This window comes from Pipistrellus hanaki (assembly GCF_964339955.1).
Source record: "Pipistrellus hanaki genome assembly, chromosome: 14".
NCBI lineage: Eukaryota > Metazoa > Chordata > Mammalia > Chiroptera > Vespertilionidae > Pipistrellus > Pipistrellus hanaki.
This window is the reverse complement of record NC_140516.1, coordinates 44,370,023-44,394,107: the sequence shown is the minus strand read 5'-3', so window position 1 is coordinate 44,394,107 and position 24,085 is coordinate 44,370,023. Positions and strand designations below refer to the sequence as shown.

Sequence of the window (24,085 nt, the reverse complement as noted above, 5' to 3'; positions counted from 1 at the left end):
TAAAGTGAGAGTAGTACACGGGGAAGGTTTAATATATGTTAGCTGTTACTATTGCTTTGAAATATTTCACTGCATCATCAGTACATTTTGGGGAGAAATTACACTAGAATGGAACTTTGTTTGCTGGAGCTGAAGCATTTTACAATCACTGGGCAGTGTCAGGAGGCTCCATTTCGCAGATGGGGACGCTGAGGCCTTCTTGATAATTTATCTAAGTCACACCTGAGAATGTCTTTTGCCCCCGATCCAAAATTCTGCTCACTTGTCCCCCCTTTCAAACTCAGAACAATATATTGTCTCCAACACAATATATGTAACTCCTACGTGTGCCACAGAGGAAACGCCTTCTTGAAGGAGGTGGGAGGGTCTAGTCCCCAAGTCCTTTCTCTGTAACCCAGGTGGGGTCACTTTATTCTCTTCCCATCCCCTCCTACCCCCCACCCCCCAGCTCCAGCTTTCTCAGCTAAGACATGGGTTAAGAATGTTTTCCTTGCACCCTAGCCGGTTTGGCTCAGTAGAGCGTCAGCCTACAGACTCAAGGGTCCCAGGTTTGACTCTGATCAAGGGCATGTGCCTTGGTTGTGGGCACACCTCCAGTGGGGGGTGTGCAGGAGGCAGCTGATTGGCGTTTCTCTCTCATCGATGTTTCTGACTCTCCCTCTCTCTTCCTCTCTGTAAAAAATCAATTATATATATATATATATATATATATATATATATATATATATATATATATTTAAGAATTTCTTACTTGCTTTAAAGTAAGGGACTGGCCCTCATACATTTCTGGAATTCCTTTTGGTTCTAATGCCTGTGATTGCCATCAAGGGTACAGATGGCAACATTTTGTTCCCCAGCCCCCAAAGGTGCCAGTTCCTTGGCCATAAACAGTGAGAGTTGGGTGGTGGTGAGGAGCCCGCCCGGGCTGCATGGGTGGCTCCTACGCCCGTCTTAGATGACTCACCTTTAAGTCAAAGACCTTCTTGTCGCAGATGCTGCAGACGTGCGGCAGGTGGAGGGGGGCCACCCCGTGGAAGTCGTTCAGCTCATGGGCCTGCAGGGGCCGCACGGACAGCACTGCCGGCTCCTCCTTGGCCCGCCGCCGCGCGCCGCTGAACCCCTGCTTGCTGTTGTTGAGCCGACCCCCGAAGGAAGGAGGGGTCCTGTCCGGGGTGGGCTCCTCTGGGTCATACAGCTCGTAGGACTGGCTGGGGGGTGGAGGCCACAGGCTGGCACCTGCCGCGAGGTCGGACTTGCTCTGGCCAGAGAACCCGAGCGGGCTCTCCCACTGGCTGTTGGCACCCGGCAGCAGTGGGCCCACCTCCCCTTTCAGGCCCCCCGTGGGCTCAGCCCCAAACCCCCCCGCCACGTGCGACCCTTGGGAGTTGGCTCCGTAGAAGTCTTTGGGGAAGGCGGCCTGGCCATCTTGCCCCGCTTGGCTGTACTGTCCTTCGTAGGTCGCGCTGCCCGAGGTGGAGGCCGAGGCCGGCAGGAAGATGGGCTGGCCATCCGTCTCGGAGCCGTAGGCCTGGCCGGAGGTGGCTTTGCCATACTCATAGAATCCAGCTGCGGCAGCGGGGCCTGCCCCTGTCTTGCCAATGCCCAGGAGGACCGCCGGCTGGGCAGGGGTCTGAGGCATGACGCCACCAAAGGGATGCATCACCATGGAGTTGGGGGGCTGGCTAGGAAGGCTCACCGAGGGCCCCGGGCCCCGTGTCTGGCCCGGAGGTGAGAAGGCAATCGTGTTAGAGGGAAACCGGGCACTGGGCACGCTCGCTGCATGTTGGGGCACCCCGGTGTGGCCGTGGGGGGCGCCGATCACGGATGGGTGCCTCAGCTGGTTGAAGAGCGGCTGGGACATGGCCACCTTGGAGAGGACCTGGTTCAGGACGGTGGCGGCCGCGGTGTTGTTGGTGACGGCTGTCTGTGCCAACTTCAGCCGGTGGAGGGTGAGCTGGGCTTGCAGTTGAGCCAGCTGGAGACTGGCAGGCGAAGGAAGCAGGGGGGTCGGGTTGCTGACCGAGAATGGGTTCTTGTCCAGGAGTTTGGCGGCACTGCGAAAAGACAGGGGGCGAGAGGCACAGCTGCTTTCCCCGAGGTGGCCAGGAGGCTCTCTCGGTGCATAATTGGGGTCCCCCCATGTAAGCAAGACCACCCCCCCACAGGGTCCCCCATAGAAGGGAGTCTGCAAAACCCTGTGCTCACACATACACATCAATGAAAAGTAGACCTCCACCAGAAAAGTTAGACGAGAGAATGTCCCATCTCACCGATAATCGAAGAGAAATATTAGCAACGAATACTTGACTAGCAAAGTGGCACATTTCAAAACACACACACAATAGCATTCAGTACTGGTGTGAGATCAAGTGGAATGGACACGTGTCCGCGACTCTCTTAAAGCCACACAACTCTGGTGAAAGGTAGCCACGTAATATGCACTCCTGAGAGTATGCACATGCTTTGACCCAATAATTCAATTCTATGAATCTCTCCGAAGAAAGTAGGCTAAAATTCAGACACAACTTGACACCCAAAGATGGTTAGTAGTACTTCATTATTTAAGTGTCCATAGTTGAAAATTATAAATAATCCTAGAACAGGGAGGGGAGTTTTAAACTGAGTAAATTGTATTAGCTACAGAAGGAAATGTTCAGTAGACGTTTACTACTGGTGTTTAAGCTTCTGCTTCACTATGTAATATTTAAGACATTAAAAAAGTGTACTTGGGCCGAAACCGGTTTGGCTCAATGGATAGAGCGTCGGCTTGGGGATTGAAAGGTCCCGGGTTCGATTCCGGTCAAGGGCATGTACCTTGGTTGCGGGCAAATCCCCAGTAGGGGGTGTGCAAGAGGCAGCTGATCGATGACTCTCGTCGATGTTTCTGACTCTCTATCTCTCTCCCTTCCTCTCTGTACAAAATCAATAAAATATATTAAAAAAAAAAAAAAAAAAAAAGTGTACTTGGCACCAAGCTTAAGACAGAAAACATCCCAACACACAAAATGTTCCTTAGGTTTCCACTCTCCCCATCCACCCTGAACCCCAATAGTAGACCTATTTGAATTTGGTATGGTCATTATTTACGCCCCCCTTGATACTCCCCCCCCAAAAAAAATTAGTGACCTGAGAAAATCCTTGTACTCTAATGTTAACTGAGAAAAGCAGGCTTCAAACGTGCAGACAGAATGAAAAGTGCGTGCTTTCGCCAAACACATTTTCATCCTTGTCCTTATTTCACATCCAAATGCAGCAAGAATCATGCTCCCTTCAGCCTGTGCTCAAGCCCAACCACACAAAGAATAACCAAGCATTTACAAAGAAGAATGAATTTGAGGTGGTAGGCAGTGGTGGGCTCGCACAGACTCTTACTACAGTGGTGTTCTGTCTGAACCTGTGCCTTCCACGTGACCTCTGCTGTGGGTACGGTGCTTTCTGGACCAAAACCCAGGATGCTGTTTCCATAAGGAAACAGCCTTTCCCAGAAAGTTTGGAATATGTGGTTACCATAGTGAGGGCTCTTTTGTGATACCATATTTCTTATGTCTTTTTTTTTCTTTTCTTTTTTAATATATTTTTATTGATTTTTTACAGAAAGGAAGAGAGAGGGATAGAGAGTTAGAAACATCGATGAGAGTCATCGATCAGCTGCCTCTTGCACACCCCCTACTGGGGATATACCCGCAACCAAGGTACATGCCCTTGACCGGAACCGAACCCAGAACTTTTGAGTCCGCAGGCTGACACTCTATCCACTGAGCCAAACCGGTTTCGGCATATTTCTTGTGTCTTAAACAGCCCCGCCCCCTCCCTTTTTTTTTATTTCAGAGAGAGAGAAAGGAGAGGGAGAGAGAAACACTGATGAAAGAAAAACATTGACCAGCCACCTCCTTCATGCCCCCTACTGGGGATCAACCTGGGCATGTGCCCTGACCTGGGTTCAAACCAACCAGCAACCTTTTGGTATACGGGACAAAGCTCAGCCAACGAAGTCACACCAGCCAGAGCTAAATACCTCTTTTGGGGTGTGGGTGTAATGGGGGAATATGTTTGGGGTGTTGCTGAACTGGAATTCCCAGGACATTTGAGAGGGAAGAATGGGACAGTGCATTTGAAGCTGGGGTTAACAAGGACAACCCAAGCTGTATATTCAGCATGCTGACATAAACAAGTGTGGCACAGAAGCCACAAGGCTGCAACACTCCAAACAGAGTTTCCACTGCCACAGGTTCTGTACAGTAAAAGACTAACCATAATGAAACAAAGGAGAGAAGCTAGGGGTGCACGTGGTCCAGAAATAACGGGGAGACATGGAAAGTGTGTGGCATGTTACATCTCTACCATTTTGGAGACAGAAAGCAAGCTTCTGCTTGGGTTGGTCTAAGAAAATGATGAGGGGTGGGTGTGTGTGAGTGTGTGTGTGTGTGTGTGTAGGTCATAGGGAAGAAGGTAAGCAGGAGAGAGTCTCACATTGATTGCAATGCTACAGCTTACCCAGGCTGCGTTATCTCGTTTGAGATATGTCAATCATGCAGGGAAAGAACCTAATGCTCAGAGAGATTAGGTGGCCTTGCTTGCGAGGACTCACAGTGAGTGACTGCAGATGTGGGGTTCCACCGCCAGCCCAGGCTTTGGAAAGAAGAACAAGGGCGCTGGTGGTTGGCTGTGCAGCCTCTCAGCCGTCTGAGTGTCTCTCATGGGCTGCCTCGCTGTTTTGTTTGAACTGAGCTCTCAGAAGATCAGGCACACCCGTGTTCAAATGCATGTAAAAAACACATGTTGGAGCCAGATAAAAATGACCCTGAGCTACTATTTCCCCTCCTGTGAGAAATCAAGTCATGAAGGAGATCCCACCTTCACTTAACCAGCAGCCCTGCTGTGCTCCAAGGGCAGGAGAGCTGGCTGCATTTTAAGGTTGTGGAGGGCTGGGGGCTCCAGGGGAAAGGTGGTCACAGACCTTTGCTCCTCTCAGGGGTGCTGGTGGCAACAGAGCCTTGGCGGCCCCAGGGGGCCCGGGCACAGATCATGGTGGAGGTGGGGAGGCAAGAATATGAAAGGGAGAGGAGGATGGTCAAGAGTCTGATGATAGATTTCTGCACTAAGTGGCTGAGCTTTAGAAAAGCAATTAAGCTTAACGCAAAACCCTGCCCACAGGGAGCCAGCCCTTCCTACTAGGTTTGTCCTCAACAGCAGCCTGTCCTTGCTAACGAGGCGATAATGAGGTGCCAACGTGGTTTCCATGACCAGAGTAAGAAGAGGTTGGCTTTGTTTTTCCAGGAGAAGTCAGCTGTATTTTCTAAAACTGTGTCCTGGGCTGGAGAGTCCCCCGTACCCCTATGCTGCCTTTCTAACCAGGAAAGCCAGCCTCCTGGGTGTCCGCAGGTCTGCCAGGGGAAGCAGGTGCGGCTCCGAGGACAGCCCAGGGTGCAGATCACCCCTTCAGGTCCAACACGAAATAAGACCATTTCCTTCTCAACTCCTGCTTTGCCTCGCAAATTCTTACTGTCCCCAACTTTAATCAACCTTGAGGAGAAGTGATTTCACAGAAGTCGTCAGAGCTAGATACCCCTTTTGAAACAAGGACCCGAAGAGAAAGAGGAAGACCAGTCACCCTATCTTTTAAAAGTCCTAAAATTTAGGGACTTCTAGCAATCATATTTTTTGACAAAAAGTTGGGGCATCTGATCTGACACCCTCGGGGCTAGAAGCGATGTCACCTTCCTGTTTCCCCACCACCTTGGTTCCTCACTCTTAATGTACTTAGCACATCCTGCCTTGTGTTAAAAATAACTGCTTGTGTGCCTTTCTCCTTCCACTAGACCTAAGCTCTGCGAGGGAAAGGAGCGTGTCTTGGAGATTATCGATTGCCCCGGCATGCTGCCTTGCACTTGGTGGACACTCAGCAACAGCTGTGAACGGAATGAAGAAGGAAGATAATGGATGGGGCTCATCAGAACCTGGTGGCTGTAAGAGATGTGGACACCTCTTTTGAGAGTGTACATTTCACCCTACCGATTGGGCTAAGTGGATAGACTGTCAGCCTGTGGGCTGAGGGGTCCCAGATTCAATTCCGGTCAAGGGCACATGCCTGGCTTGTGGGCTTGATCCCCAGTGAGGGGTGTGCAGGAGGCAGCCAGTCAATGATTCTGTCTTATCATTGATGTTTCTCTCTCTCCTCTCCTCTCTGAAATCAATAAAAATATGTTTTGTTTTTTTAAATAGTAATAATAGCCGAAACCAGATTAGTTCAGTGGATAGAGCTTTGGCTTGCAGACTGAAGGGTCCCAGGTTCGATTCCGGTCAAGAGCATGTACCTTGGTTGTGGGCACATCCCTAGTAGGGGATATGCAGGAGGCAGCTGATCTATGTTTCTCCCTCATTGATGTTTCTGACTCTCTATCCATCTCCCTTCCTCTCTGTAAAAAAATCAATAAAATATATATTTAAAAAATAGTAATAATAAATGAAGTGTATCAATTTATCTTCTTTTTAAGTGTACATTGCATGGATAAAAGCCCTCAAAAATAATTAAAGAAGTAGAATCTAAAGATATCCAGAAAGAAAACGGGTTTTGTTGTATACAGCTGAAATAGATAGGGATGGTCTACAATTCCCCATTCCAAAGCAGGAACCCAAATACACTCTTCTCCCTATCCATGTCTAGGCTTTGAAACTGATGGATAATCCCTGTGGTAGAATAAATAATTGCTTCCAAAGATATCCACATCCTAATCCCCAGAACCTGTACAATGTCACCTTCCATGGCAGAGGGGAACTTTGCCGACGTGGCTAAATGAAGGAGCATGTTCTGGTGGGCCTGATGTATTCACAAGAGTCTTTATAAAACGGGGGCAGGAGGATCAGAGTCAGGAGGGATGCTACTAGGATGGAAGCAGACAGAGGTCAGAGAGGGGAGGAGATGCTATGCTGGCTTTGACAATGGAGGAAGAGGCCATGAGCTAAGGCCTTTAGAAACTGGAAAAGATAAAGAAACAAACAAATTTCCCCTAGGGCCTCCAGAAGAAATCAGCCCCGTGACACCTTGACTTTGGCTCAGTAAGATGGATTTTGTACTTCTGACCTCCAGTACTGTAAGATGAGAAATTTGTCCATTTGTGGTAATATGTTAGGGAAGCAAATAGGAAGCTCATGCAATCCATCAAGAAAATTATACACAGAAGAGGCTTTCATTCGGGACACTGGCTGGATCTTGTTGGCATGAACGTATGTTCCCAGCGGTCCTGATCAAGCACAGGTCATCTCACCAGGTGTCTGAAGACCCTCTGGGAACTCAGCCAAGATCCAGAAAAACCCAGAGATCCCTTCCTTCTTAAAGTCCACTTTCCTGCCCAGCCAAGCAATGGCAATCCCGGAGAGTTTGGACTTGCAGATCCGGTGGGGGGGGGGGAGGGGGGGGGGGGCGCTGACTCATCCAGCTCCTTCATGAACAAAGAGAGAGAGAGACTTGCCCAAAGCTGGGGAGCAGTACAACCTTAATGAGAACTCACATCATTCAAACCAGCTTCTAGCTCCTGACAAAGAGCCTTCACTAAGCCCCAGAACTATCTATTTCATTGCCAATTTATCATTTCCACCCATATGTATCTGTGACCCTCCCCCTCTGTTCAGAGAAGTACCTTCAATGTGCAAAGCACTCGCTGAGCCCTGGGGAGATGCAAAGATTCAGCCCCTCTGAACCCCTGTAAGCTCCAGAGGTGACAGTAGGGATGTCCCATGTCGGGGGAGCCGGTGGGAGACAAAGTTCCATGCCCCTGCTCCATCCTGTCTTCTCCTAAGCCTGTGCACAGGCTCGGTTTGCAGTCATATAGTCCCACCTCGGAGGAGGGAGAGCAGCACCGAGAGTTACTAATGCAGAGCTGGAAAAGCCACCACACCTCCACCAGGAGGGCTGGCCCCCCATCATGGCAGGCACAGCCTCTCTGACTCACCCAGTCCTCCACGGGGCTCACTGCCTCCAGGGCTGACGGTTCCTCTCTGACCCACTAAGGATCCACAGTGCATAATTACACTGAAAACGCTGGTTGCCTGCTCCCTTACAAAGGTTTTCTTGCTTTGTATTGAATTAAAACAGCACTTCTCTCCATGGTTTTAAACATAAAATATAACCTAAAGGAGAAACGGTTGCCTGTACAATGCAGGGAGATGTAGAATATCCAGATGAAAACTGTTTCTAATGGTTTAATCCCAGAGTGCCAAAAGGATGTGCACCATATTGTCTCTCCCGGGAGAGTGCGGCAGCTGTCCCCGCATGGCGAGCTCAGTATTCGCCCCAGCGCTCTTCCACATTTTATTCTCAGTCCCAAGCAGGAGGCAGTGACGGGTTTGAATTGGGGCACAGGGAGGGAGGCCGTGTCCCGCCTCCATGTGAGCCGGGGTGCTGGAAAGTCAGCCAGCGTTTTGTGATGGGATCCATCCTATTCTGAAAGGAAGGCAGCGCCCCTAGACGCAGGCAGGGCCCGGGGCCTCTGCTCTGCGCAGACTCCGGCGGGCGTTCATGAATGTGTCCATTCGGCCCACGTGGACCGAGCATCTATAATGTGCTGGGTGACGTTGCTAAGTGGTGGGGACCCAGAGATGGAGAGATACCTTCCCAAGAGGAGACAGAGCCACACAGAGAGTGATGAATAGTCCTTCGGAGGAAAGCACAAATCAGCAAGGCCCAGGAGGAAGTGGTGCAAGCCTCAGACTGTTCAGGGAAATGTAACAAACAGAACAAAATGAACAAAGACTTGCAAACGTCCTGGGTGTAGTAATCCATCTGCAGATGCACAGATGACCCGACTGTTAGTGAAAGGCAGCAGGAGGGTGAACTGTGGTCCGAGACCTGGGCTCCCACTTGCCAGTTACTGGTTATGTGATGGGAGGAAGTTGTTTAATTTTCTCATCTGTAAAACGGGAATAGTGATCCTCATCCCATGTGACAGAGCCCCCTGGCCACCGACTGGCTCAGCAATGGACACTCCCTGAAATCCTGTTGGTGCTATCAGGAGAGAGGCACCCTTCTGTCGTCCCTGGGTTGCTATGCCGGTTGAATTTGAGCCCCACATAAGGAGAGCCTGCTTGAAAGTCAAGCCAACCCAAGATCCCAGCTCCTGGGGCCTCAGTGGGACACCTTGAGCCACTTGCCCTGGACCTGCTTGGGCTATTCTGTACACAAACCAAGGCATTTCCTTTATTTGCTTAATAAAAATGATAATGTAAAAAGAAAGCCAACCTGCTAGAACCATCTGCATTTAATTCAGATGTTTCCCCTCCACGGCCCCATGATGATTCAAGAGTAGTCTGTCATCCCCAGCTTCTTCTGTGGAGGGGACCACTGTGGGGACCTAAGGGGTCACCGCAGGGGGAACTGGGATAATCTCTTTGGTGAATGTCCACTGACCAGCAAGACCAGCTTCCTGGAGGATGGGGAACAGAACGCTCCTCCACCCTGGGCGGCGTCAGAGACCCACATGGTGGTTACAAGACCAGGGTATGCATGGGGTGTGGGCTATCAACAATATTCTTTTTAATCCTCACTCAAGGAGTGAGGATGTTTTTCCCATTTATTGTTCCAGCATGCAAGAGAGAAACATTGTTGTGAGAGGGACACATCGATTGGTTGTCTCCTACATGTGCTCCAACCAGAGGCAGGGATCAAACCTGCAATCCAGGAATCGAACACATGACTCTCCAGTGCACAGGCCAACACTGACCACTTAGCAACAACGGCCAGGGCATATGCAACATTTTGCACGTTCAGAGATCCAGTCCTGGCCACACAGGTGCTCTTGTGAGCTGAGGACATAACACCTTAACCTTCTCAAGGGGGCAGTTTCTAATCTACTGACAGGCCTTGCAGATGGGGGTGGGAGAGTGGGGATGGAAAGGAGCTCAGGTTTCAGAGTTAGCATACACTTTGGTGTGAATTCCAGTTAACCACTTGTAAGCTGGGTACTATGGGCAAATACTTGCCCTCTCTGAGCTTTGGGGTCCTCGTCGCTAAAGCCAGGGTGGCTATACCTAAGGTATAGGCTTGTTCCGAGTTAAATGACAGGGTGCACATAAATTGTTCCGTGCCGTTCCAAGCACACCGTAAGTATTCACTAAACAAATGCAGCAACAACCACTACTACTAGTCTTCTCACCCTTATCGTTACCACCAGCACTACTATCACTACCACCATCATCAGCATCACTGTCATCATCAGAGCAGATGGTGCGTGACAGAGGGAGATGGCAGAAAACAGGAGGAGATGTGAATATGGAGAGAAGGCAAGTCAAAAACACAGATGGGCATCTGTTGAGAGAGGAGGGAGCAGGCTGGGGGACTGGGATTGGAAGGAAGAGAATTATGAGTTGCTTGGTGAACGGGATACGTAGTCAACAGGAGACTGAAAGGGCTGTGGAATAATGAAGACACAGCTGAAATTCCATGGTGTGAATGTCCCCTGTGATGATCAGCCAGCCAGAAGCAAAAGCCAAGAACCGCAGCCCAGTGTGGTTCAAGGTCTGGCTGGGCACAGGATCTTCCAAGATAACCAATCAGGAATTTAAATTCACTTCCAGTTCAACTCAGGACCCTGTCCAGGCCAAGTAATGGACATGCCATTTTTATTATGTGTTAGGACATAAAATATAATCCAGGTGAGAGGGCTCAGAACCTGGCCAGAGAGTGTTTTCCAGGTCTGGCCACACCTTCATAACATGGCCAAATCAAATGAAGTGCAATCGAGGTCAAGTCTTTGCTGAGTCCTGCCCTGCTGTCGCCTCCTGGAAGCTGAACTTCACATCCTAAGTTCTCAACTCTACTGTAACCCTCTTAGACCTGAGGTCAGGACGCGATCCACAGGGAACAATCCCTAAATGCCAGGGTACAAGAGGACAATGATGAGGCTACAGTACTATTGGGGCTAAAGTTTAAACTCTAGCTAATTATCACAAATGTGAGATCAAGAAGAGGCCTTAGAAACCATTTAGTTTAACCCACTCCGTTTACAGAGAAAAAAAAAAAAAAGGGAGAGAGAAGCCCAGTGAAGTAGACATACTATGTGAGTCAAACCAAGTCACATCTCTAGACAGAAGGAGGCGGGCCTGGAACCCAACTCTCCTCATTCCTGGAGCTAATGGAGCTACTATGGTGGGCCACCCCCCATCAATGTTCACGAGCAAATTTTCTCCTTTTCAGGGAGCAGAGTGAAATTACACACTTTCTGGTTAGTGCGGTCTTCTTGGTAACAATGGGGCTATGGATTATCACTAGCTAGGCCCCTGTGACTAATTGAGATTACTGGGTCAATGCTGGTGTTATCTCACATTTGGGCTTCAGCTGTGATATTACCATATGATGATTCATATCACCATGACACCTCTTGCAGTGATTCATAACAGCATGGTAATCCTATCACCTCTCTTTTGTTTCATGTTTTTCAGTTGGAGTGTTAATAAGTGTTTTAGCTCTCTGATCACCAGGACAGCCATATGGGTACCTACTTCAGATACAACCATTTCTAGTTCATATTAAGAAGACTGACCAAGAAAGGTCAGATGAACCACCCGAGGGCATCCAGTGAATAAAGGGTTTGAATGAGGGTCAGTTGACTGTAAGACCAATGTTCTGTCCTCTGTTATGGGTTCAGTAAAGGTGCTTCTAAAGCCACAATCCTGGCCCTACTTCCTTGGGTGTGATTTTTTTTTTTTTTTTTTTTTTGGTGGGGGGTCGGGGGTGGGGAGGGTGTTTGTTCAAAGGTACTAAATTATAAAGCTTGTTCCTTTATTCTGTGTTTTTCCCTCCCAGCTTGTCACAGTGGTTTTACACTTTTTCCCAGCTTTATGGAGCTATAATGGACATATAATGTTGTATACATTTAAGGTGTATATGATTTGATATATGTGTATATTGTGAAATAATTACCACAATAAGTGTAGTTAACACATCCAGGACATGACTTTAAATCACGCATTTGATATCAAGTCACCATTATACTCTGGTGGTCCATAATACACTGAACTACTTTCATCAGGCAGAATAAGATTCTCAGAGCCAGGAGACCTATAGTCACAAAGGGGCAGCTCACAGTTTTAAAACTGACAAGAGAGGACTTACCTTCCTGCTGAAGATATGAGAAGGGCTCAAAATGTACAAAACAGGATGGACAGCCCAGCTAGTGTGGTTCAGTGGTTGAGCTTTGACCTATGAACCAGGAGGTCATGGTTCAATTCCTGGTCAGGGCACATGCCTGGGTTTCAGGATCAATTCAAACCCAGTAGGAGGTGTGCAAGAGGCAAGCAATCAATGATTCTCTCTCATCATTGATGTTTTTCTTCTCTCCCTCTCCCTTCCTCTCTGAACTGAATAATAAAGAGAAAAATAGAATTGGCAATGCTGCAAATGCAAAGAAAATAATATACATTCTGCTAGTGTCATATAGGAAAGACTGAAAGCAAAGAGAGAATTAATGTCATCTTACCACCAAGAACCACAGAGTAGAACTTTTTGTGTCTTTTTTCTTCTGTACCATTCTTTTCTTTAAAATATCCTTTATTTTATAAAATGATGGTATTATAAGTAGTAATTATTTTTAATGCTCATATTTGTTTTTTTTAAACTACAAAAATATGAAGAATATAACAAATACTTATGAACTCATTGCCCATGATCTCAAATTAACATATGCTACAGTTAGGGTTATTTTGCCTCAGATTTTTTTCTAAAATATATTTTTATTGATTTCAGAGAGGAAGGGAGAGGAGAGAGAGACAGAAACATCAATGATGAGAGAGAATCATTGATTGGCTACCTTCTGCATTCCCCACACTGGGGATGGAGCCTACAACCCTGACCAGGAATCAAACCATGACCTCCTAATTCATAGGTCAACGCTCAACCTATGAGCCATGTCAGCTGGGCTGCCTCAGATATTTTTTAATAAAAAAAATACATAATTATACAAATAAAGTTAAAGTTCCCTTTGGGCCTCTGCCTGATCCAATTTCACCTCCATCTTCGCAGTGACATTTGCATGTGTTTGTCCATATATATATATATATATATATATATATATATATATATATATATGTATATCTGTCTATCTATCTTATAAAAGGTATAAAAATAAGAGACTTTTATACATGCATGTTTCATAAAAGAGCAGGTAGGATTGGTTTCAACAATATTTCTCCTAAAGAAACAAATGCATATTCTAAGTTTCCCTTAATCATTGAATATTGAAGGCAGTGTGATGGGGAAAAGTTAGTGAGCTCAGTCAACTCCCCCCCCCCCCCGCCTTTTTTTTTTTTTTTTTTTTGTAAAATGAGAAAGCTATATATGAAAAGATCGACAAGATCTGATCCACCTTTGAAGTCTGATGACTTTAAGGTTTAATTTCCTTATCTGTCGAGTGGAGATAATGACATCTGCCCCAGTAGCTGTTCTAAACATCTAACATGGTGTGCAGATGCTCTGCAAAGCTTGATGATGGCTGATAATGATAATTATTATTGCTGAATAATATAGAATAATTATCATTATTATTAGTCACAAATTAAGTTAATTTCAAGCTCCTGGAAGTGCTTCTAAAGAAAACATGATTTCATGTACGTGGCGTGGCTCAGATGTATGTGTTGCTGGCCAGCCAGCATGAACTAATTTAATTTCTCCTATCCCTGATCACATGGGCAGGCCGTTCAGCACAAGGAGAAGTTCTCTTAACTCTCTCCACGAAGATTTCTGGGAAGAAATACCAAAAGTGCCTCATTATGAGGCTCTCTCCTCTACAAAGGCATTCCAGAGACAGGCCCAGGCTTTCACAGTAAAAAGCAGCTCGAATCCATTCGGGGCTGGAGTTGCTTTGTCTGACACACCATTCTTCAGGAAATTCATGGTGGGCAGAATTCCACTGGTTTTATGCAGGCTAAAAGCCAGGGAGTTGGTTTGACTTCTAGGGTTAGAAGAGATCTTTCCCTGTCTCAGTCACATACCATATGGTGACCTCGCAACCGACAAACTTTTCTGGAGAACATGGGAGCCTTCTGAGATGGAGAAACAAGCTGTCTGAAATACGCATTTTAAAACTGCTGCACAGCTTTCTCTAAGAAGCCAAACATTCATGGTTACAGGCCAATACTTCCCCTGTGAAGGGCAATATATGAAAGCATCAACGTCTTTGCACATACAGGTCCTTCTCCCGGACAATCTCCTCCTTCTTCCTCCTCACGCAAGTAACTCTCCTTCAACATGCAATTGGATGTCACCTCTTCCAGGCAGACTTCCTTGGCTCCTACCCCCATCAAGTGTGTGCTGGTTCCCCTTCTCTGATTCCCCATGATGCTCTGCTGTTCCATTAGCCTCAGTTATACTTTCTTCTAACTCTTACCATCTTCTATCATTAATTGGGTACCCAGCCACTTATCTCACTTCCTCACTGCCCCATCACCATTTTGAAGGCAGGAATTGTATGTCCCGTTTCATGTCACAGTGCCTGTAATAGTAAGTGTGTGGAACCTCTAGGCATTTCTCTATATGTACACGCCTGATGCATGTGTATGCGTGTGAGACAGTAGTTGTGCATCACATTCTCAATCTGTTTTCTGGGGCAAATGTTCTGTGTGTGCTCCTCAAGGCTTTGAAGATGAAGTTCTGCAGAGAATGTGGATTAGATTCAGGCTTTGAACATGGTTGATATTATGTAAATACCACCAACCACATCAAATATAAAATCCTAAAATATTCAACAAACAGACTTGTTGCCCCAATTCTCCTTTTAACTAAATCTGAAGAAAATGTAATTTCAGTGTGAGATCTGAGGAGATGTAAGTGTCTAAGCCACATGATTCTGAGATAAAACATATGCTCAAGAATGAATGGTCCCTATGTTCTCTAAACTTTCTTTTTCAGTCATTTATATCACAGAGATTTTTCTGGTAAGTAGTATAAAATTCATTTGATTTAAAAGCCAATTTTAAATCAAAAATATAATTTTAGATTAATTTTAAAGAATTAAAATTCTCAATCAAAATAGCTGATCTTTTTCTAGAGTTGCCTGATTGTTAACCTGGACATTTTAACCAACATCATTTAAGCTAAATGGAGTCCATATGAAAGTGAAGGGGTATCCACTGTTTGGGTTATAAGTAGACCTACTTCTTAAACAGGCACTACCACCAATAACTATACATCTTATTGTACTCACTTTACCTTGTAGACCTTAGTTTTCTCATCTGTAAAATGGGAGACCAGACATTTAAGGTTCCTTTATGCCTTATGACTTTAGAATGGTGGGTATTTCCCTAAAGCTGTTATTTATGACACATGGAAAAGTTAGGGTGATCTGGCCACGGTGCAGAGATAGATTTTACACTGAGTGATCTGAGTTCTCATCTCAACTACTCCTCTAGTCCTGTGTGACTTAAGAGAGAGGCATTTAACCTCTAGTTAACAGATAGTTCCACAAGTTGCTATCGGAGCAGTGATTTTTAAACTTTGGTGGGCATCCAGAGAGCATCTCAAAACACAGATGCTGGGCTCACCGCCCTCCATTCCACCCATCCCCTCTTCTTTCTCAGGAGCTCTGGGTTGAGGCCTCAGAATTTGCATTTCTAACATCTCCACATGATATTGACGCTGCCCTTTGAAAACCACTGAACCTACTTTCCAACTCTAATATCTATAGTGAGTTATAAGAAATGTATTAACTATTATAGATTTAATGAGCCATCTCTGCCTTGACTGAGCCAGCCAGCATGAACTAATTTAATTTCTTCTATCCACGATCCCATGGGCAGGCCGTTCAGCACAAACAGAAGCTCTCTTAACTCTCTCCGTGAAGATTTAGGGAAAGAAATATGAGAAGTGCCTTATTAGGTACATTTCTTTCGGCACCAAAAACAAGAAGGGGGTTTTAAACACTGCAAAAATGACTTCAGGGGGTACACATGATCACGCTTAGACCTACCTTTCTTTAAAAAGACTCTATCATTGCCTTGGCGGGGTAGCTCAGCTGGTTAGTGCATTGTCCCACTATGCCAAGGTGCCAGGTTTGATCCCCAATCAGGTTCATACCAGAATAACCAACGAATGCAGAAATAGGTAGAACATCACATTGATGTCCCTCTCAAATCAACAAATAAAAATGTTTTTAAAAGACTCAATTGCCATGTTCAACATTTGGCCTCCTGTGATAAAAAACACTTGAGTTCACAAAACCTCAGATAACTTAGCTGATCGATTAGCTCAGCATCATGTTATCAGGTTTGCTGAGCGGGAGAAAAGCATAACTGCATTCACTAATGCAGAGAACAGAAGGGTCAGATTCCAGAATGCCAAAAATTCTTCAGTCAAGCAACATCATGATTATGAAGGAAAAAAAAAAAAATCCAAATTCACCATAGACTAAAACATCTTTAAATAAAATCATCTATATCGCTAGAGTACAAACTTGATGGCCCTGCAATTACTTGGGGTGTTTTTAAAAACAAAAACAAAACAAACAAACAAACAAACAAAACACACGGATGCTTGGGCCACATCTCGAGAGATTTCTAATTCGCCTCGGGCACTGGGATTCTTAATACTAGCTCTCCGGGATTATTGTAAAGTTTAACCTGAGACTCACCAATGTATAAAGGAATAAAATCAATCTGCTCTTCATTACTTTAAACCCCACAAGCCATTTCTGTCCCTACTGACGGCATCGCCATTTGCCTTAAATTACACTTAAGCATAAACACTGACGTTTCCATTAGCCCGCAAAGGGCCACAGACACCGTGGGCAATCAACGATTTCGAGGCGATGTTGACGCACCATCCGCACAGAGTTCAGTAAATACTTTTCGTGGCAAGACTTCTCCCCGAGTGCGTGCACAAAATGTCTGCCGCAGAGAGCCAGGTGAGGTCTGCTCAGGCGTGACGCTCGTACCGTCTAAATCAGAAGCACCGTGAACACATCACCCACATCCTAAAAACCTGTGAAATTCCCCGAGTGGCTTCCTGGCTCGGTGCCAGGCAAATCAGAAGCACCGAACAAATACTTGCTTGACTCCCTTGAATTTATGACTGCCTCCAGGCACATGGAAGGCAGAGCTCGGCAGCATATGCTCAGGGTCCCCCTGTGAAATACGAGGCCTGTGCGTCTCTGTGTTTGTGCTGCAGATGGGCACTGTCTGCTTCTTGTAAGTTCCTCGGAGCACAGGAGGACCTTGAGGTTGGAACTTTAGAAGCAGACGATGAAACTATTTATTTGAGAAAGCTTCCACTCCCCCCAAAGTGGATGGAAGGTTCTGATGCCTAAGAAGACACACCTTTCTGACCACAGCCAACAAAACGCAGGTGCCACCCGAGGCAGAGAACATCGCATGCGGGTTGCTTCTGGCTCCTGCCTCGATTTTACAAAGCTGAGGCCGTAGGAGAGTTACCGTGGAGAGGAGATAACTCCTGGTATCACAAGGCCCCGGGGTCACATCTGCATGTGCCATTCTAGATATTTCTGTCACATCCACCACCAGCTCAGCTGTGGTTAAGATCCAAGCAGGCGGGGGCAAGAAGGAAGGGTTAAAGTTGATGTTTCACTCAAACTTGCTCTCGGGCACTTCCCTCGGCTTCGCCATCCATTGCTAATTAGGGGCGGCCCAGGCCTGACATGCCCACAGTGCTCTGTGGGGAAATTGATTATTATATTACGATGAAAAATAAGGAAGTCATTTCATCTGAAATATCAAATTCCACAAAATCATATGTGGCAGCTGTTAGGCTATGGCATGTGGGGGAGGGCACGAGTGTGTGAAAATATTAACTCTCTCCCTTTCGGTTTCCTGGCACAGAAAATAAAACAGAGATTCGAACGCACATAAGGCAGAAACCAATGGCAAAGCGACATCATGGATTTTTTTTTTTTAAGGTTAAAAAATCCCCATGATGGAAAATACATCGGACACACCATTTTACCAGTGCGTACGTGTGGGTTTGCTTGGACACACTGGCAAGCAGAACACCAGGATTCCTCTCCCAAAGGTGTCCAAGCGACTTCTAATCGCCACGGGTAAAGAAACGAGGTGCGTCAGCCGGCGTGGTGGAGCCCGAGCCTGCTAACGGGTCATCACATCCAAGCCCAAGTAAGTCCCCTGAACCTCGCGACAGGCGTGGATACGCTCCCTTGCTTGCTTGGGGACTGTGAGATCGTTTTGCTTTGAAATTGAACTTTATTTGAAGACACCTAATCGTTGCTGAAACGCGGGTCTCGGCTCCTGCAGAAGCGACTTGCAAGTATTTTTGAGCAAACTAGACGGGCTTGTGAATGCTAACCGGGCACCCCCGCCCGATTCAACGCTCTGCCTCTGCACTCAAGATAGGAAACGTTGCAAGCGACTAGACATTCATTTCCCATCAAGGGCACATTCCAGCAGTGAGTACAAAGCGCCTCAGCCTTAAGGGACCCCCTCTTCTTGTCCACCAGACTTCAGGATTCCGAAAGCGTCCCCTTCCCTTCCCGCAGACCCGGCGCTCCTGCAATCTGTTTTCCCGCGGCCGCCCGACTTTTCTTTAAAAAAAAAAAAATAAGTCCAGTAACTGGCGTAAAAGGAACACGTAGACATCCCGACATTGGGCCCTCGGATTCCACTGGGGTCACGGGGAGCTATGTGAAGTCACATGCTACCCCGGGAATCCGTGGTGACCATTCTTTTTGAACGGGAGGGGGTGGGGGCACATAAATCGCACACTCATGCACGAATGCTAAGCGCCAAGAACATGGCCAGCAGGGCTACCGGACCCGAGAATAAAGAGAAAGCCCTCAGTTCCCCCCCGGGGGCTGGGGAAAGGTGGGATGACGTCATGCAAAACTTACCTTTCCGAAAAAGCCCGGGGAGCCTGGCAGGGAGCGCTGACCTGAGGCCACCGGAGCCCGGAGTCATTTTGGGTGTCGCGCATGTGCCTCCCCAGAAAATTCCAATGACATCCTAGCGGCCCGCTGCGTGCCAGTCATGACGGGCTGCCCCTTAAACCCGCCGGAGTCTGCGGAGGGGCGCCGCAGGGGGAGTGGAGGCGAGGGCGAGAGCGAAAGGAAACGAGCAGCCCCAGTGGCCCGCATGCCCATCTGGAAGGGGAGTCACATGCCACCCGGAGCCATTCCTGCCGCATTACACACGCTGAGTGCAAATGGCAAGCAGTATCAGCCCGTGTTTACGCCGCATGTTCTCAGCCTCTTCACATATCAACACCCAGGCCAGCTTTGGAGAATGCGGCTGCAGGGGGAGGACGGGGGCTAATCAGGTGGCCATTTTTAATAAGATTCCAAAGCCTCCCGGTTCTGGTTTATTTTCCTACTTTTTTGTTAGTGGTGGTAGTGCTTAGGGATGGCAGTTTGTTTGATTCCTTGCTTGAGATAGATATAGATATAGATATAGATATAGATATAGATATAGATATAGATATAGATATAGATATAGATATAGATATAGATATAGATATAGATATAGATGATATAGATATAGATATATAGATATAGATATAGTTATATAGATATTTTTATTGATTTCAGAGAGGGAGAGAGAGATAGAAACATCAATTTTGAGAATCATTGATCGGCTGCCTCCTGCATGCCCCACACTGGGGATCGAGCCCAGAACTCAGGCGTGTGCTCTGACCTGGAATTGAACCGTGACCTCCTGGTTCATAGGTCGATGCTCAACCACTGTGCCACACAGGCTGGGCTGGGCTGGGTACTTGCTTGGTTTTTATTATGGGTTTTCATGTGTGACAATTTGGTCCTGAAGGTCCCCCAAAAGACCTTTAGTGATGTAGCCACATCAGACCCCAGCCCTAACCGCCAAACTGACTCCCAGCCAGCAAACCTCCTGAACAGGTGACCCTTTCTTTCTTTCTGTGTGTGGAGCAGCAGGAGATGGGGTGAGGCCACCCCTCATTTCACCTGCCCAGTGGTTACTACAACTTTTCAGCAGGAAGAATGGACTGTCTTCTGCGCTAGGCAGTGGCTCTTAACTGGGGGCGATGCCCCCACCCCAGGGAACGACGGAGACATTTTGTTTATCAGAACTGGAGGTTGCTACTGGCATTTACGGGGCAGAGGTCAGGGTTGCTGCTAAAATCCTGCAATGCTCAGTACAGAACCCACAAACAAGAATTGCCCAGCCCAAGATAGCCACAGTGCCACAGTTGAGAAACTAAGCCCTTCCACATGTCTCACAGAAAATACGATACCCGCAAAAAAAAGAAAGAAAGAAAAACAAAACCAAGAAGCCCTCTCCACGAGGAATTCCTAAATTCCTCACAGAGGCCCGGGGATGAGTTTGGCCCGACTTACGGTTTAATTACTTAGGAACCTGATCAGTTTTCTCCCAGGAGCCACCACGCGCCTGCCACTCTGTGTCCCTCTTCTTCTCCCCAGATCTTACCCTGTAATCCTACAACACAATCACCCCAAATGAAACCTTCACGTGATTTTTTCTAAATAAAAACCCGCTGTCCACAGGTTACGCGAAGCAACCACCATCCAGCCCGTCCTGTCTGGGGTCTGACGCTCATTTGTGATGCCCAGTCTCCACCATAATCCCCTCTCCGAATTACCCCGGAGGCTATGGTTTTTACAAGGGACAGCCTCCCCAGAATAGATTATAGAAGACCAGGGATTAAAGCTCACTGGGTTCTCCTGTTTTACACACATGCTTGGAGGTGTATGTTCCCTGGTCTCGGGGACGCTCCTCTCCTGCTGGGACTCAGTGAGCGATGTTCCTGCAGACCACTGGGGAGTTGAGGTGAAAGCCAGGCATGTCTGTCTCATAGTCCACGTCCAGCTTTCCACCGGAGGCCCACTGCCCAGCATGCTCCCTAGAGAGCCCAAGGACTCTTTCTTCCTAATTTAGTCACAGCCCACACACTGCCCCAGGCTCACCTGGCTCTCGGCCCATGACGCAGTCACAGACACCTAAAGGCGCCGGTCCCAGATCCTGATCTAAGGGAACCAGCCAACCTGGCCGCAGGGCCTTTCTGCTCAGGCCTTGAGTCCCTCCCACGATCTACTAGTAGGTTTCCCCAAGGTGCACGGTGGAGCTCCCGTCATGAATGGTACATTTTGCTCTTCCTCACTTTTTGTCTTACTTCATTATGCTCAGAACCTGCTTAGGTTAAGAGTCTCCTGAGTAGATATTTGTAGAACATTTCATCCCAAAATTGCACAGATCACATTTTTTTTTTTTTTTCACATGCACGTGGGACATTCTCCAGGATAGATCACATTCAGGACTAAATACCTTCAAGAATATTGAAAAACATTAAGATTGAAGTACTTCTCTTAGGACCACAATGGTGTGAACCTAGAACCCAACTATAGGTGGGGGAAAACAAAACTGGAATAAAAACACAACTATGTAGAAACTAAACAACATGCTACTTAACAACCAAAGGATCAAAGAAGAACTCAAGCAAAAAATTAAAAACTACCTAGAGACAAATGAAAATGGACACACAACTTTCTAAAATATATGGAATGTGGCAAAAGCAGTTCTAAGAGGCAAGTTCATTGCTATACAGAAAAATCCCAAATTAGCAAACTAACTTTACACACAAAGGAACCACAAAAAGAAAAACAAACCACAAAGTAAACAGAAAGAAGGAAATAATAATTATCAGACCAGAAATAAACAAAATAGAGATTAAAATAGAAAAGGTCAATGAAACTAAGAGCTGGTTCTTTGAAAAGATAAACAAAATTGATAAACTTTTAGTCAAGAAAAAAAGAGCATAATAAGTAAAATCATAAATGAAAGAGAAGTTCCAACCAAAACCACAGAAATACAAAGAATTGTTAAAGAATACTTATATGCCAATATATAATATGAATATTTATATGCCAACAAATTGGGATAACAGAAGAAATAAGTAAATTTCTAAAAGTAAAAACCTTCTAAGACTCAACCAGGAAGAAATAGAAAATCTAAACAGACTGATTACTAACAATGATATTGAAGCAGTAATAAAAAATAAAAATAAAAACTCTGGGGGGAAAAAAAATTCAGAACCAGACAGCTTCACAGGTGGAATTTAGCAAACATTTAAAGAAAAATTAATAACTATCCTTCTTAAACTATTCCAAAAAATACTGATGAGGAAGGAATGCTTCTAAACTCATTCTAGAAGCCAGCATTACCCTAACACCAAAACAAAACAAAGACATCACAGAATAAGAAAATGTAGGCCAATATTCTTGATGAACACAGATGTAAAAATGCTCAACAAAATATTAGCAAACGGACTCAACAAAACATTGAAGGGATTATATACCATGACCAAGTGGTTTATTCCAGGGATACCAGAATGGTACAACATCCATAAATCAATTAACGTGATATATCACGATAACAAAATGAAAGACAAAAATCATATTGATCATATATCAATAGATGCAAAAAAAGCATTTGACAAAATCTACATCCTTTCATGATAAAAACTCTCAACAAAAGTGGGTCTAGAGGGAACATACCTCAACAAAATAAAGCTATATATGACAAACCCTCAGCTATATCATACTCAATGGCGAAAAATTAAACGATTTCTCCTCCAAGAACAAACAAGGATGCTCACTATCACCACTTTTATTCAACACAGTATTGGAAGTCCTAGCCACAGCAATCAGACAAGACAAAGAAATAAACCCTACTAGAGGTTCTCAACCTGACCCACGGGTTGAGAGCTGCTGTAGAGCCTAAGACCATCAGAAAAGACAGATATTTACATTATGATTCATAACAGTAGCAAAATTACAGTTATGAAGTAGCAACAAAAATAATTTTATGGTTGTGGGTCACCACAACATGAGGAGCTGTATTAAAGGTCATAGCATTAGAAAGTTTGAGAACCACTGATCTAGAGAGTATTCTATTAAATGAAATGTCAGGAAGAGAAAGGCAAACACTCCATAATTTCACTTACATACGGAATCTAAAAGAAAAAACACATACAACAGGACAGACCCCTACCATGTTTCCCCAAAAATAAGACCTACTTACAGGTTTCCTTCTGAGTGAAATATAAGGCATCCCCCCCGAAAATAAGGCCCCCCTAGGCTCTGTCTCAGAATGCTATTGCTAAACATGAGAGATTTGGTCCACTGATTCTGAAAGAAATGGAGTCACAAGAAATTCACCAGGAAATTCAGGAATTGGATTGTTATGATGATGTTCCAGAAGATGATGACATGATTGTCATTGAATAACTGAGTAAATTCTTGATACTGTAGGATTCACAGTTTGTCTGGTTTGTGTTGACAACTATCGTTTTACCATACCGTATACAGGTATTAAATTTCCTTTATTTTCATTTAACAATAAATGTGTACCGTATTCTTCTTCATGGAAAAATAAGACATCCCCTGAAAATAAGACCTAGCGCATCTTTGGGAGTGAAAATTAATATAAGACACTGTCTTATTTCCGGGAAAACAGGGTAGATACATAGAACAAGATAACTGCCGAAGGGAAGGGGGGGAATGAAATACATTTTAAAATAATAATTTACTAAACAGTGCTCCTCCATACTCATCTTCCCAAACCCATATCTTTTTTTTTTTTTAATCCTCACCAGAGAATACACATTGATTTTTAGAGAGAGGGTAAGGGGGGAGAGAGAGAGAGTAAGAGAGAAACATCGATGTGAGAGGGAAATCTATTGGTTGTCTTCCACTCATGCCCGAACTGGGAAATGAGCCTGTAGCCTTATGGTGAACAGGATGATACTCCAACTGAGCCACACTGGCCAGGACTCCCCAAACCCGTATCTAAGGCTCAGCTCCCGCTTACCCCCAAAGGGGAAGTATGTAGTGGTTAAGAATACAGGCTCTGGAGCCAGACAGCTGAAATTGGCCACACAAAATGGGGTAAAGACCATGCCTACCTTTACAATTATGGAAGAAGGATGTGCCCAATAGCCCTGTGCCTGGTGTAGTCAGCGCTGGCTGAGGATATGCTATCATGAGCTCCATAGAGTGATACACGGGTGGTGAACTTAATTATTAAGAAAAAAGGTGCCCTGATACATGGGCTGGCCTGCGATTCCCAAAAAAGTCAGTGCCTAGAATGA

At 45.8% G+C, this 24,085-nt stretch overlaps 1 protein-coding gene across 5 annotated transcripts in view; it reads right to left on the bottom strand.

Moving 5' to 3' along the window:
• RBM20 (RNA binding motif protein 20) overlaps positions 1–24,085 on the bottom strand; it is a 171,250-nt gene that overhangs the window by 49,179 nt on the left and 97,986 nt on the right. For 3 of the 5 annotated variants that reach the window (XM_084903376.1, XM_084903378.1, XM_084903379.1), the window contains exon 2: positions 965–2,054. In XM_084903376.1, coding sequence (XP_084759502.1) covers positions 965–2,054 — 1,090 coding nt within the window. Of the gene's footprint in view, positions 1–964; positions 2,055–8,607; positions 8,685–18,839; positions 19,029–24,085 lie in introns of those variants that run through there. The other 2 variants (XM_084903377.1, XM_084903380.1) reach the window with 2 other exon arrangements.